This window comes from Eleutherodactylus coqui, chromosome 12 (assembly GCF_035609145.1).
Source record: "Eleutherodactylus coqui strain aEleCoq1 chromosome 12, aEleCoq1.hap1, whole genome shotgun sequence".
NCBI lineage: Eukaryota > Metazoa > Chordata > Amphibia > Anura > Eleutherodactylidae > Eleutherodactylus > Eleutherodactylus coqui.
In genome coordinates this window covers 106,593,084-106,607,838 of record NC_089848.1, presented here as the reverse complement: position 1 = coordinate 106,607,838, position 14,755 = coordinate 106,593,084, and the positions used below count along the sequence as shown (strand labels likewise).

General features: G+C 51.3%; 1 protein-coding gene across 1 annotated transcript in view; it reads right to left on the bottom strand.

Moving 5' to 3' along the window:
* Nucleotides 1-14,755, bottom strand: part of SVIL (supervillin) — a 160,130-nt gene that overhangs the window by 53,235 nt on the left and 92,140 nt on the right. The window contains exons 16-17 of the mRNA XM_066584709.1: nt 6,675-6,786; nt 431-589 (exon numbers count right to left, since the gene is read on the bottom strand). Coding sequence (XP_066440806.1) covers nt 431-589; nt 6,675-6,786 — 271 coding nt within the window. The remainder of the gene's footprint in view (nt 1-430; nt 590-6,674; nt 6,787-14,755) is intronic.

Below are 14,755 nucleotides of genomic sequence, written 5' to 3'. Positions count from 1 at the left end.
GTGCGGTGGGGTAGCAGCGTGGAACAGGGGGGAGCCCTCTCTCTCTCCCTTTCCCCCCCACTCCCCACTGCTACCCCCCGTGCCGCCACGGCGCCCCCCGAATTTTTTCGCCCGAGTACGGAAGTACTCGGAAATCGCGGTATTCGGGCGAAAAAGGGGCGTGGCCGAGCACGTTCGCTCATCTCTATTCTCAGCACTAAGTTCCACAAAATAAAGGGCTTTTTACCCACCCGGCGCAGTGTCCCGCTCCACAAGGGGTCTTCTGCCCGCAGATTCCTCCTCTTGTTCCCCTGCAATGTCCTCCACCTGCGGGGTCGCGCTTTTACTTGAGACTTCTGCGGCGGATGAGCAGCTTCCTCCGTCTCGAGGCTGGATCTCCCGCAGGTCGCTATCTTCTTTCCTCCATGCTCTATCAGGCGTCAGCAGCTGCCCTCCGCTGCGGCGCTGCAGACACCCGATAGCCGCTCCTCATAATGGGATGACTTGGTGGCATTCATCTCTCCACGACAGACAGGAGACGACCGAGCTGCCAGCGTCGCCACAGATGTCACCACAGAGGGAGATAATGGCGCCATTTTCTCGCTGTGTTCTTAAACTGCAGAGATGAAGCAAAAAACACATCATCAACGGACCGCGCTCGCCGCCATCGCTTAAAGTTAGTCTTTAACCTAGAAACCTTATTTCATTAAAAGGGGTTGTGCCAAGATGGCATCCCCTGCTCATTTGCCCAGTGGCCAGAACGAAGAGCGGTGCCCATCCGGGCAGACTGTGTGACTGCTGTAACAACATCGTCGCACTGATTGCGGTTTTCGACAGCAATCTCCGTTATTTGCTGGGAATGTGAAGAGCCGGCAGTATTCCGCCGCAGCGGGGGTTGTTCCCCTTCTAGGTCTTGTTTCCGGGACTGTATTTATGGCTGATCAACAGACTACAGTGTGATCAGATGAGCAGAACGTCCGCTAGCGCTCCGCTGCAGCGACGCTGCGGTCCTGCTGCCCCTCTACACTCCTCCGATGTTACCAAGGGGCTCTAATCACAACTCCGTAGTCAGAGGCAGCCTGCTGCTTCCTGATTGGTCAGCACCACTCATGTGGATAACGGTGGCTCCGTGTGCGTTGGGTACTGGGGAGCCTTCCATTGTTCTGAGGGTCACTTTCAGGGCTTCCAGGGACATTTACTAACGGCTCGATGCCAGTCTGTGTCTAGAATACCGATACATTTGTGCAAAACGCATTGGCACAACAATTCTGTGACTTTTATGCGTCCTGCGCCAACATCAACAGTTTTGCGAATAGTGGGCAGGGTTTATCAGGAGGGGGCGTGGCTGCCAAACTGACAGATTTATGTATAATTTATGCCAGAGAGGTCTGTGCCGGGGGATATTACACTAAGGCCCCTTTTACATGGGCCAAGAACCTCATGATTCTTGACGAGCGACAACCTCAAGATTCAGTCACTTCTCATCAGTTCCCTTTTAGCTCGTTTGAATGATTTCCTGAAGGATGGTCGTTGCGTCCGGACCCGGCACTAGACGGGCGTTGGGAGCGCTGCTGTGAGTACATGAAAGTCGAAACTGCACCCGGCCGTGCTGAGGGGTTCAAATACTTGTCCAGGCTGTCAGCAAGTTATCATCAATCCCTCTGCTGCGCAACTTACTATCCCGTTCCATGATGCAACGCTACACTGTGCAGCAGCTAGAGGGCCGAGAGAGCAGCAGCAGCACCTGAAGCAGCAGCTAGAGGGCCAAGAGAGCAGCAGCAGCAGCACCTGAAGCAGCAGCTAGAGGGCCAAGAGAGCAGCAGCCAGCAGCACCTGAAGCAGCAGCTAGAGGGCCAAGAGAGCAGCAGCAGCAGCACCTGAAGCAGCAGCTAGAGGGCCAAGAGAGCAGCAGCAGCAGCACCTGAAGCAGCAGCTAGAGGGCCAAGAGAGCAGCAGCAGCGGCACCTGAAGCAGCAGCTAGAGGGCCAAGAGAGCAGCAGCGGCACCTGAAGCAGCAGCTAGAGGGCCAAGAGAGCAGCAGCGGCACCTGAAGCAGCAGCTAGAGGGCCAAGAGAGCAGCAGCGGCACCTGAAGCAGCAGCTAGAGGGCCAAGAGAGCAGCAGCGGCACCTGAAGCAGCAGCTAGAGGGCCAAGAGAGCAGCAGCGGCACCTGAAGCAGCAGCTAGAGGGCCAAGAGAGCAGCAGCGGCACCTGAAGCAGCAGCTAGAGGGCCAAGAGAGCAGCAGCGGCACCTGAAGCAGCAGCTAGAGGGCCAAGAGAGCAGCAGCGGCACCTGAAGCAGCAGCTAGAGGGCCAAGAGAGCAGCAGCGGCACCTGAAGCAGCAGCTAGAGGGCCAAGAGAGCAGCAGCGGCACCTGAAGCAGCAGCTAGAGGGCCGAGAGCAGCAGCAGCACCTGAAGCAGCAGCAGCTAGAGGCCCGAGAGCAGCAGCGGCACCTGAAGCAGCAGCTAGAGGCCCGAGAGCAGCAGCGGCACCTGAAACAGCAGCTAGAGGGCCGAGAGCAGCAGCGGCACCTGAAGCAGCAGCTAGAGGGCCGAGAGAGCAGCGGCACCTGAAACAGCAGCTAGAGGGCCGAGAGAGCAGCAGCGGCACCTGAAACAGCAGCTAGAGGGCCGAGAGCAGCAGCGGCACCTGAAGCAGCAGCTAGAGGCCCGAGAGCAGCAGCGGCACCTGAAACAGCAGCTAGAGGGCCGAGAGCAGCAGCGGCACCTGAAGCAGCAGCTAGAGGGCCGAGAGAGCAGCGGCACCTGAAGCAGCAGCTAGAGGGCCAAGAGAGCAGCAGCGGCACCTGAAACAGCAGCTAGAGGGCCGAGAGCAGCAGCGGCACCTGAAGCAGCAGCTAGAGGCCCGAGAGCAGCAGCGGCACCTGAAACAGCAGCTAGAGGGCCGAGAGCAGCAGCGGCACCTGAAGCAGCAGCTAGAGGGCCGAGAGCAGCAGCGGCACCTGAAGCAGCAGCTAGAGGGCCGAGAGCAGCAGCGGCACCTGAAGCAGCAGCTAGAGGGCCGAGAGAGCAGCGGCACCTGAAGCAGCAGCTAGAGGGCCGAGAGAGCAGCGGCACCTGAAGCAGCAGCTAGAGGGCCGAGAGAGCAGCGGCACCTGAAGCAGCAGCTAGAGGGCCGAGAGAGCAGCGGCACCTGAAGCAGCAGCTAGAGGGCCGAGAGAGCAGCGGCACCTGAAGCAGCAGCTAGAGGGCCGAGAGAGCAGCAACACCTGAAGCAGCAGCTAGAGGGCCGAGAGAGCAGCAACACCTGAAGCAGCAGCTAGAGGGCCGAGAGAGCAGCAACACCTGAAGCAGCAGCTAGAGGGCCGAGAGAGCAGCAGCACCTGAAGCAGCAGCTGAGAGGGCCGAGAGAGCAGCAGCACCTGAAGCAGCAGCTGAGAGGGCCGAGAGAGCAGCAGCACCTGAAGCAGCAGCTGAGAGGGCCAACAGTAGCAGCACCTGAAGCAGCAGGGAAGGACAAGAGCAGCAGCACCTGATGCAGCAGAGGGAAAACAGCAGCAGCAGCGAGGGACAAGAGCAGCAGCACCTGAAGCAGCAGCTGAGAGGGACAACAGCAGCAGCACCGCTCTACAGACGGAAGCTAGCAGATTATACGCTGGGAAACAGAACTGCTCATAACACCAAACTACCACGAGATAACTCTGCATCAGAGACGGGGAGCAAAACTGCAGTGACCATAAAGAGCGAAAACCTGTGCGTCGTTTCACCTCACACTGAGGTTTGCTCAAGCAATAAGACAAGAGCCGCAACAGAGTCATGTGATCAACAACACAATCGGCATTCTGCTATGAATCCCATACTTGTTGGCTAGCGGTGTATATATTCTGATAGCATCATTCAGAGCTCCACTTTTTGTTTCCAAGTTTTGACCTACATACATATATATTCTAATATATGCTCCCTGTCACTACATCCCCCAGAAGGAATATTTAATTTAAATATCCATCCATCCACATATACACACGCTCATTGTCAGCAACATCATCCCCGGGAAGGAATCTAATTTAAAATCAGCCTCCAGGCTTCTTCTTGCCCCGCACTTTGCTGTAACTTTGGTGGCTGATGTTGGTGTCATGAGATGAGGCACAGGTTCACCACTGCCGAAACATCATCACATGGGAGTGTAATACATTCAGGGACTGTCAGGCGAGTTGGGAGTTACAATGTTAAAGGGGTTGTCCCGCGCCGAAACGTGTTTTTTTTTTTTTCAACCCCCCCCCCCGTTCGGCGCGAGACAACCCCGATGCAGGGGTTAAAAAAAGAACACCGGAGAGTGCTTACCTGAATCCCCGCGCTCCGGTGACTTCTTACTTACCTGATGAAGATGGCCGCGGGGGATCTTCTCACTCGGTGGACCGCAGGGCTTCTGTGCGGTCCATTGCCGATTCCAGCCTCCTGATTGGCTGTAATTGGCACGTGACGGGGCGGAGCTACACGGAGCCCCATTCAGAAAAGAAGAAGACCCGGACTGCGCAAGCGCGGCTAATTTGGCCATTAGACGGCGAAAATTAGTCGGCTCCATGGAGACGAGGACGCTAGCAACGGAGCAGGTAAGTATAAAACTTCTTATAACTTCTGTATGGCTCATAATTAATGCACAATGTACATTACAAAGTGCATTAATATGGCCATACAGAAGTGTATAGACCCACTTGCTGCCGCGGGACAACCCCTTTAAGTCTGTGGGCGGCGCTGCTATGCTTCATGCATGTGCTGGAAGCATATCCCTATTCCACATCACCTCTACTCGAGCCAACCTAAAACAACCAATCCCCGTGAATCAGCCAACCCAAATAACCAATCACTGTGAATGAGTTAATCCAAACAACCAATCAGGTTGCGAATGGTGTGGAGGTGGGGTGGAGTTTAGTTATACGCATGCTGGAATGAGGGAAGCGTTGCTAAGCAACACTGCATACAATGCTAAGCTGCACACACACTGCCCGACAGAGGGCGACACCGGAAGAGCGACAGAGCAATATAGAGAGACAGAGTGAGCGATAGAGACAGAGAGAGATAAAGAGAAAGCGATAGAGAGACAGAACAGAGAGCAATAGAGACACCCAGAGAAAGTGATAGAGAGACAGAGAGAGCTATAGAGACAGAAAGCGAAAGCGTGATAGACAGAGAGGGACAGAGCGAGACCTCTAGGCTTTTTTTATATTAGAGATCTGCTCCAAATACAAAGTGACCCTCTAAATAAATCACCCAACCAAGCAGATTTAGAAGCTCGCAACTACCACTTTTGAAACATTGTATGTTCGTGTAGCGACATCGGCCAAATCTAGTATATATAAATATACACACATTCAATATACACTATATATATTAGGGTATATCATGCACATGCATGCTTTATTTCGATTCGGTCTGTCACTTTTCTGACTTGACAAATTCAGAGTTGATTGGGTGTAAAAAAAATTTGGGGAACCAATTTTTGCTATCAGGAAAAACACAATTTACTTAAAATTCAGCGTTTTTCCTAGAAGTCAACTGTTTTCGTCATAACATTTGCCATTTTCAGTGATTATTCCTGCGCCTGTGTGCAGATGAAGATAAGATCGCAAGAAGGTGTTTCATGCCAGAGAGCGTGCCATGAAGTCCTCCAGAGCAGAGGGAAATTCCAATGTTGCAAAAAGTAACATTTTTGTTGCTAGCAGGAAGGATAACAGTTTAAAGGGGTTGTCCCGCGGCAGCAAGTGGGTCTATACACTTCTGTATGGCCATAATAATGCACTTTGTAATGTACATTGTGCATTAATTATGAGCCATACAGAAGTTATAAAAAGTTTTATACTTACCTGCTCCGTTGCTGGCGTCCTCGTCTCCATGGTGCCGACTAATTTTCGCCCGCCGATGGCCAAATTAGCCGCGCTTGCGCAGTCCGGGTCTTCTGCAGTCTTCTATGGAGCCGCTCGTGCAGATGCAGGCTCCGTGTAGCTCCGCCCCGTCACGTGCCGATTCCAGCCAATCAGGAGGCTGGAATCGGCAATGGACCGCACAGAAGAGCTGCGGTCCACGGAGACAGAGGATCCCGGCGGCCATCTTCAGCGGTAAGTATTGAAGTCACCGGAGCGCGGGGATTAAGGTAAGCGCTCTGGTAAGCTTTCTTTACCTCCCTGCATCGGGGTTGTCTCGCGCCGACCGGGGGGGGGGTTGAAAAAAAAAAAAACCCGTTTCGGCGCGGGACAACCCCTTTAATTCTTCTGCACGATGAGACCGCAGGCACCTTCAGGAAACACACCATCAAGGTAAGTCCTATGACCGTTACAGAAGAGCCTAAAGGTTGCCGCCTTACTCACTATACACTGGAGCCCAAAACAAGAACGGCAAAACCGGACAAACAGTCTGCAATTGGAGTATTCGAGTGGTTCAAGGAGAGAGGTATAGATCTTAGCCTCAAACTACTTGGCAGTGATATCACTAATGATGCCTGGCTGGAAGCTGGCATGCTTCAGTGTGCTGAAGAACTCCTCAAACCAAGCCTTTGTAGGTCTTTCTGCGGGCTTCAAACACCAATGAGCTGCCATTCCGTCATATTGTGGTCCAACCATAAAGGCTGCTGTGGTGCAGCTGGTAGACTCTAATAGGAAGACGGGATTTGACCCAATTCTGTTTCTGGAACCTCTTGTTGACATCAGCGAGAATACTGCTAGCCAAATGAGCACTGACGTATGTTGTTGTTTATTCGTTCAGTGGCTTCCGACTCTTCGTGACCTCGTGGAACAGCCCGCTTCCCGTTGGCTGTCACCACCCTCAGCTCCACCAAGGTCCAGTCCGTCACCTGGAGGATATCATCCATCCATCTTGCCCTTGCCCAGCCCCTCTTCTTTTTGCCTTCCACTTTCCGCAACATCAGCATCTTCTCCAAGGTATCCCTCCTTCTCATTATGTGGCTAAAGTACTTCAGTTTTGCCTTTATTATCCTTCCCTCCAGTGAGCAGTCTTGCCTTATTTCCTGGAGGATGGACGTGTTTGATCTTCTTGCGGTCCAAGACACTCTCAGCATTTTCCTTCAACCCTTCAGTTCAGAAGCGTCTATGTTCCTTGGCTCAGCCTTGCTTATGGTCAGCTCTCACATCCATAGGTTACTATGGGGAATACCATCGCTTTAACTATGCAGACCTTCGTTGTCAGTGTGAGGTCTCTGCTCTTGACTATTGTATTGAGATTAGTCATTGCTCTCCTCCCAAGAAGTAAACGTCTTCTGATTTCCTGGCTGCTGTCCGCGTCTGCAGTAATCTTTGCACCTAGATATATGAAGTCTGCCACTGCCTCCACTTGTCAGTTGTCAATCAATCTGGTTGCCATAATCTTGTTTTTTTTATGTTTAACTGCGGCCCAGCTTTTGCACTTTCTTCTTTCACCTTGGTAATAAGGCTCCTCAGCTCCTCCTCACTTTCAGCCATCAAAGTTGTATCCTTTGCATATCTAAGATTGTTCATGATTCTTCCAGCCTTGGAGTCATCAAGCCCTGCTCGTCACATGATGTGTTCTGCATACAAGTTGAATAGGTAGGGTGAGAATATACATCCCTGCTCTACTCCTCTACCAATCTTAAACTAATCTGTTGTTCCATAGTCTGTTCTTACCGTTGCTACTTGGTCGTTCTACAGATTCCTCAGGAGGCATACAAGGTGACTTGGCATCCCCATATCACCAAGAACTTGCCACAGTTTATTATGATCCATGCAGTCAAAGGCTTAGAACAGAAATAGATGGTTTTCTGAAATTCCCTGCCTGCCTCCGTTATCTAGCGGATATTGGCCATTTGGTCTCTAGTTCCTCTGCCTTTTCTGAACCCGGCTTGTACATCTGGCATCTCTCGCTCCATGAATTGCTGGAGTCTACATTGCAGGATCCTGGGCATTACTTTACGGACATGTGAGATAAGGGCCACTGTGCGATGATAGTTAGAGCATTCTTTAGGGTTTCCCTTTTTTGGTATGGGGATATAGATTGATTTTTTTCCAATCCGATGGCCATTCTTGTGTTTTCCATATTTGCGGGCATATGGCATGCATTACCTTCACCGCATCATCTTTCAAGATATTAAACAGTTTCACTGGGATACCGTCATCTCCTGCTGCCTTGTTATTAGCAGCTTCTTAAGGCCCATTCAGCCTCGCTGCTCAGGATGTCTGGTTCTAATTCACTCATCACACAGTCATAGCGATCCTCGATATTATCCTTCTCTAATTTTCTGGAAGGTCTTTCATCCTTCCTATTCTATTGTCTTCTTCCACTTCTATGCATTGCTTGTTTAGAAATAGTTCCTTATCCCTTCTGGATAGCCGCTGGAATTGTGCATTTAATTGGGCTTATGTCCGCCTATCTCTGTTTCCTTTTGCTTTCCTTCTTTCTTTGGCTACTTCCAGACAGCCATTTTGCATTCTTGGTTTTCTTTGGGACGTTCTTTGTTGCACCTCCTGAACAATGTTGCGAACTAATGTCCAAAATTCTTTCAAATGAGCACTGCCATATATATGACTATAAGTTGTCGGATGGGATGGAAGTTGTCTCTGTAATTGTAATCACTGCTATCAATGTTACAATGTCAGAGCAAAAAGATCACTTATTGTGGAAAATTGACTTCTTGTAGGGAGGCTCTAGTGCCCTGTTGTACCACCTCTAGCTTGGATACATGTGATACAGGTGGGCATGGAAGCTGTAGTGCCGTGTTGTGCTGCCTCTAGCTTGGATACAAGATGTGATACGGGCGGGTATGGAGGCTCTAGTACCTTGTTGTACCGCCTCTAGCTTGGATACAAGATGTGATACGGGCAGGTATGGAGGCTCTAGTACCTTGTTGTACCTCCTCTAGCTTGGATACAAGATGTGATAAAGGCAGACATGGAGGCTCTAGTACCCTGTTGTACCGCCTCTAGCTTGGATACAAGATGTGATAAAGGCAGACATGGAGGCTCTAGTACCCTGTTGTACCGCCTCTAGCTTGAATACAAGATGTTATATGGGTGGGCATGGAAACTGTAGTGCCCTGTTGTACCGCCACTAGCTTGAATACAAGAGGTGATACAGGCGGGCATGGAGGCTCTAGTACCCTGTTGTACTGCCTCTAGCTTGGATACAAGATGTGATACGGGCAGGCATGGAGGCTGTAGTTCCATGTTGGGCCGCCTATAGCCCGTCTAGATCACATCGCAAATGTGATACAGGCGAGCATAGAGGCTCTAGTACCCTGTTGTACCACTTCTAGCTTGGATTCAAGATCAGATACGAGTGGGCATGGAGGCTCTAGTACCCTGTTGGGCCGCCTCTAGCTTGAATATAAGATGTGATATGGGGGACAGAGGTTCTATTTCCAGGTTGGGCCACCTGTAGCCTGGATACAAGATGTAATACGGACGGGAATGGAGGCTTTAGTGCCCTGCTGTTCAGCCTCTAGCTTGGATACACAATGTGATATTGGTGGGCATGTAGGCTCTAGTATCCTGTTGTGCCTCCTCTAGCTTGGATACGAGATGCAATTCAGGCAGGCATTTATTCTCTAGTACCTTCTTGGGCCACCTCTAGCTTGGATACAAAATGTGATATGGATGGGCATGGAGACTCTAGTACCCTGTTGGACTGCCTGTAGCTTGGATACAGGATATGATTGGGGTGGGCTTGGAGGCTTTAGTAGACAAACTGAAGCAAGTTCAGAGAAGAGTTACCAAGATGGTGAGCGGTCTACAAATCATGTCCCATGAGGAACAGTTAAAGGATTTGGGGATGTTTAGCTTGCAGAAGAAAAGGCTGAGAGGAGACTTAATAGCTGTCTACAAATATCTGAAGGGCTGTCACAGTGCAGAGGGATCAGCCCTATTCTCATCTGTACAAGGAAAGACTAGAAGCAATGGGATGAAACTGAAAGGGAGGAGACACAGATTAGATATTAGACAGTGAGGGGGCTCAATGAGTGGAACAGGTTACCATGGGAGGTGGCGACTTCTCCTTCAATGAAGTGTTCAAACAGAGGCCGGACAGACATCTGTCTGGGATGATTTAGTGATCCTGCACTGAGCAGGGGGTTTGACCCTGGAGGTCCCTTCCAACTCTACCATTCTATTATACAAAATGGCATACAGACGGGCATGGAGACTCTAGTTCAGTGATGGCGAACCTTTTAGAGACCGAGTGCCCAAACTGCAATCCAAAACCCACTTATGTATCGCAAAGTGCCAACACATCAGGGGACGGGGCTTATCACGACGTATGATTTTACCCCCGTCGTTCTAAAAAGGACAGGGCCGCTTCAAAATAGACAGCGTGCAGATTGTAATTGCTTTTTGGATGCGGAAATACTGCAGAATGTCCTCAGCGGAAATTTCGGTGGAAAATTCTGCAGCATTTCCGCATCCAAAAAGCAGTCAAAATCTGCACCCTGTCTATTTTGAAATAACCCTGCCCATTTCTGCCGCATGTAAACATACCCCAGTGGTAATAGTGACACCTTTCCCCCAGCGATAATAGTGACATCCCCCAGCGGTCCCCCAGCAGTCACAATGCCACCCCCAGCTGTCCGCCAGCAATAATAATGCCCCCCTCCCCCCAAGCGGTTCCCCCAGCAGTCATAATGGCTCCCCCCCAGCGGTTCTCCTGGCAGTCATCATGCCCCCCCCCCCCAGCGATTCTCCTGGCAGTCACCATGCCCCCCCTCCCCCCCCCCAGCGATTTTCTTGGCAGTCATCATGTCCCCCCCTCCCCCCCAGCGATTCTCCCAGTAGTCATAATGCCTCCCCCCCAACGATTCTCCCAGCAGTCATGCCTCCCCTCCCCCACGAGCAATTCTCCCAGCAGTCAGAATTCCTCCCATCCCCCCCCCCAGCGATTCTCCCAGCAGTCAGAATGCCTCCCATCCCCCCCCAGCGATTCTCCCAGCAGTCAGAATGTCTCCCATCCCCCCCCCAGCGATTCTCCCAGCAGTCAGAATGTCTCCCATCCTCCCCCCCCAGCGATTCTCCCAGCAGTCAGAATGTCTCCCATCCTCCCCCCCCCCCCCAGCGATTCTCCCAGCAGTTAGAATGTCTCCCCCCCCAGCGATTCTCCCAGCAGTCAGAATGTCTCCCCCTGCCGTCGATTCTCCCAGCAGTCAGAATACCCGCCCCCTGCCCCACATACTTACCCCTCCTCCTCGTGGGAGTGCCGATCCTCTGTGCATACTGAAGGCAGTGTGCTTCTGTTGGATGCCTTCTCCCCCTGCTCTTGCGGAACCAAAGTAAGAGACGTCGGGGGACGGGGGAGAAGGATCCTGGTTGCACACTGACTCACAGTGTGCAACGGGATCAACACAGATAGCAGCGCTGAGTGAATGTCAGCAGGGGAGCCGCGGCCCCTGCAGGCATTCACTAAGGTGGTGAGCGGCCGATGGCGACGCGTGCCAGCAGGGAGGGCTCTGCGTGCCGCCTCTGGCATGCGTGCCATAGGTTCGCCACCACTGCTCTAGTTCCATGTTGGACTGCCTCTAGTTTGGATACAAGATGTGATACAGGAGGGGGCATGGAGGTATACAGGTTCTGTATGGTATCATGCCGCGTATCTAGACCGTGTAAACTCGTTGGCTGTGGAAGTTGGCGACCCAGATGGCCCCATATATGTTCTATTGGTGATATGTCTGGCAACTGGCTACAGAAGTCTAAAAATGTTGTGGGGGCTCCCGTCACCACATTGTGTGTGCGGCCGAGCATTATCCTGCTGCCTCTTGGAAGCCACCATGAGAGGAACACATGTGGCTGCAGGATGTCCTGAACATATTGGTGAACTTTCATTTTCCCTCGTGCCACTACTAGGGGTGACCGACTGTCGTATGCGATTGTTCCCCAGACCATCACATCAGCAGGGGACAGGATTGAGGCGTTCACCCTGAGGGCTCCAGACACGAACACGGCCGTAGTCAGCACCCAAACTAAGCCTGGATTCATCGCTGAAGACAACCTGGATCCCCTCCGTAGCCTCCAGTTTCATCGTTCACAACATCACTGCAAACAGAGGTGACAGTGGGGGGGGTAAGAGGCCATACATGTAATGGGGGCTGCTAGACCAAATGTTCTTCAGCTAAGCGCCTGGAAATGGTTCCGACAGACACCGGGGTGTAATGGTGATGCCTCCTGTCTCTGGATGGCGAACAACTAAGGAGTTGGAGGTGCTGGTGCTTGTCAGATGAACAGATGGTCCTCTCTACTGTAGGGGGCATCCTGAGCTTGGTCACCTTGTGTGCCCCCATCAACTGGTCCCAACACCCCCTAACAGTCTGGTCAGACGTTCCACTCTACTGGTGGTCTGTAGGGGGTCCTGAGCCCAGTCACCTTGTGTGCCCCCATCCACTGGTCCCAGCACATCCTAACAGTCTGGTCAGAACGACTGGTGGGGGACAATTCATGGATACGACCATTCAGCTTCTCCCATCCCAATAATGCGCCCCTCTCAGACTCTGGTAACAGGTGAAATCTCTTCTCTGCGTCATAGAGGCGTCTAGTGGTCAACAAGCTCTACACAAGCGGAAGAAGAGGTCACTACACACAAGGAGCCTCCGAGAGCCTCTTATAGGCCAAGGGGGGGGGGGGGGGGTACTCCTTCTAGGGCCTCCAGTGACCGTTCATCTAATCACCACAACTCTCATCATTTACAGATCTGCCTGAGATGGAACAGCAGGACGAGAGTTACAGGAAAGCAACAACTTCTTCAATGGGGGGGGGGGGGGGTGGGGGGGGGGGGGGATGATTGTTTTTTTACAGTGTGTATATGTATATTTATATATATTTATTAGACACAGACACATATTGTCCTATGATTTGGGCGTTTGCCCTCATCTAATGTGGCGCTGCTGACATTGGTGCGTGCACATTGCATGCTGGAGTCGAACGGGGAGAGGCCAGAGGGTCTGTACACATTTGCAGCATTTTCCATATTTGCGTTCACTGTCTACTCATGAACTGGTTTGGTTTTGTATCACAAGCGCTGCTGTCTATTATATTGACATGAACTGCGCCCGGTTTTATTCATCACATGACCTTTCTCTGTGGCGGCTCCTGTCCGTTGCTTGAGAATAGCGCAGTTTCAGCTGAAGCATGGCCCAGGTGTCAGCAAGATGATCTTTGAGCTGGAGCGCTGCTTGTGCGGTTTTTCTGTGTACGCGCCAAGGACCGCGCATCACGTTTGATTTGGGCTTGTACAGCCTTTTTTCTTGCAGTGCTGCTTCATTTAGCTCTGGTTCTCTCATATGCAGGGCGAGGTAAAAGTCTGGATGCTTCCGTTTAACTGGTGTAATAATGAGAAAATTGACTTGCAATGTGTCAAAATATTAATTGGAGGGAAACTTCAAAATGGCCACCAAAAAACGAAGTCCACCATATTGAACTCCGATCAGGTTTTCCTATTGGGGGGGGGGGGGGGGGGGGTCATGTGATGTATCAGTCTTGGCTACAATTTACTCAGAAACATACTGCAAGTGTCAGATTTGCGCCATCTTTACTTGTTTAGGAGTTAAGTGAAGGCAAAGTTTGTACATGGGGTCCGACATACAGGGCTATTTTTCACGGATTGATCACTTAGCGTTGAGAAGTCCCTACAGATGGTACTCATTTGTGCTCAATGAGAACAGCCAGTTTCTATGTTCCTTTCCACAGGATAGTGAACCTCCTCATACACAGATCGCTGGATGTGCAATTCCATGGGTGCCGCGTTGGCATAGAGGTCTGATAGAATGGCATCCAAGACCGCTGGACTTTTATCTCTGAGCCCATGTAAAGTCCCTCGTGTATGCAGAAAACAATACATCCTATGAAAGGCGAATTCTCCAGCGCTGGGAAGAAAGAAGGGCGTTCCCGAAGACTGGATGATACGTTTAGCCGCGAGAATCCGGCAGAATGGTAAAAACATCAAACACGTCATAAAAGCACTTTGCGAAACTCTGACCTCACATCCTAAACAAGTAAAAATAGGGAAAAACTGAGACTTTCATCGAGTTCGTGAGAATATTCCAGCTGAGATGCCATACGCAGATGTTTGGCGCAAGGTGTAGGCATGCTTGGCGGTACAGGATTTGTGGACTTTCAGTTATGAGTATGCCCTTACCCCACCATCCCGGAGCGGGAAGAGACTTGGCAGCATCACATTAGTGCCGGCAAGCTGGTCTCCCAGAGATGGCAGGTTGTCGGTGGTATCGAGCAAGGGCACCCGCCATCTCCTGGGGAAGAGGTTATACGCGTTCCACTTCTCCATGGCTGCGCGGGAGGATTTAACATTTCAGTTGCTCGATGTCTCTTGTTCTACACGTCTTTGTCCGAGTCTTGTAGGACACTACATTGTTTTTGCCTTCTGCCTACTTACTCAGAAAAACAAGTAAAAAAAAAATTTCTAGAAAGTTCCAAAAAACGTTTCCAACCAGTCAGTTTCCTGATTATTACACCAGCGCGATGGTCGTTGCGTCACCATGCAGATCACTAGTAATACAGCCTGCTGCACAAAGCGTCCTGTGGAGTAACGCCGTGTCAGTGCCGTCTTGTTGGGGACTCTGAGGATTCAACATGGAATCCGCCTCTAACCTGCATCCAAAAAAAAACGATCATCCACATTGCGGTCTGTGAGTCACGGGGGGTTTTCCACATGTGAATTTGAAATCTATGTGAAAAAAACAAAATAGTAAAAATGTTTTTTCCCGATGTGGAACCCACGTCTGAAGAAGCTGCAGGTTGGTGTGAGGATGAGCCCCGTTTCAGTGCAGTAAACCTCCGGTGGCTTTTCAAACCAAAATT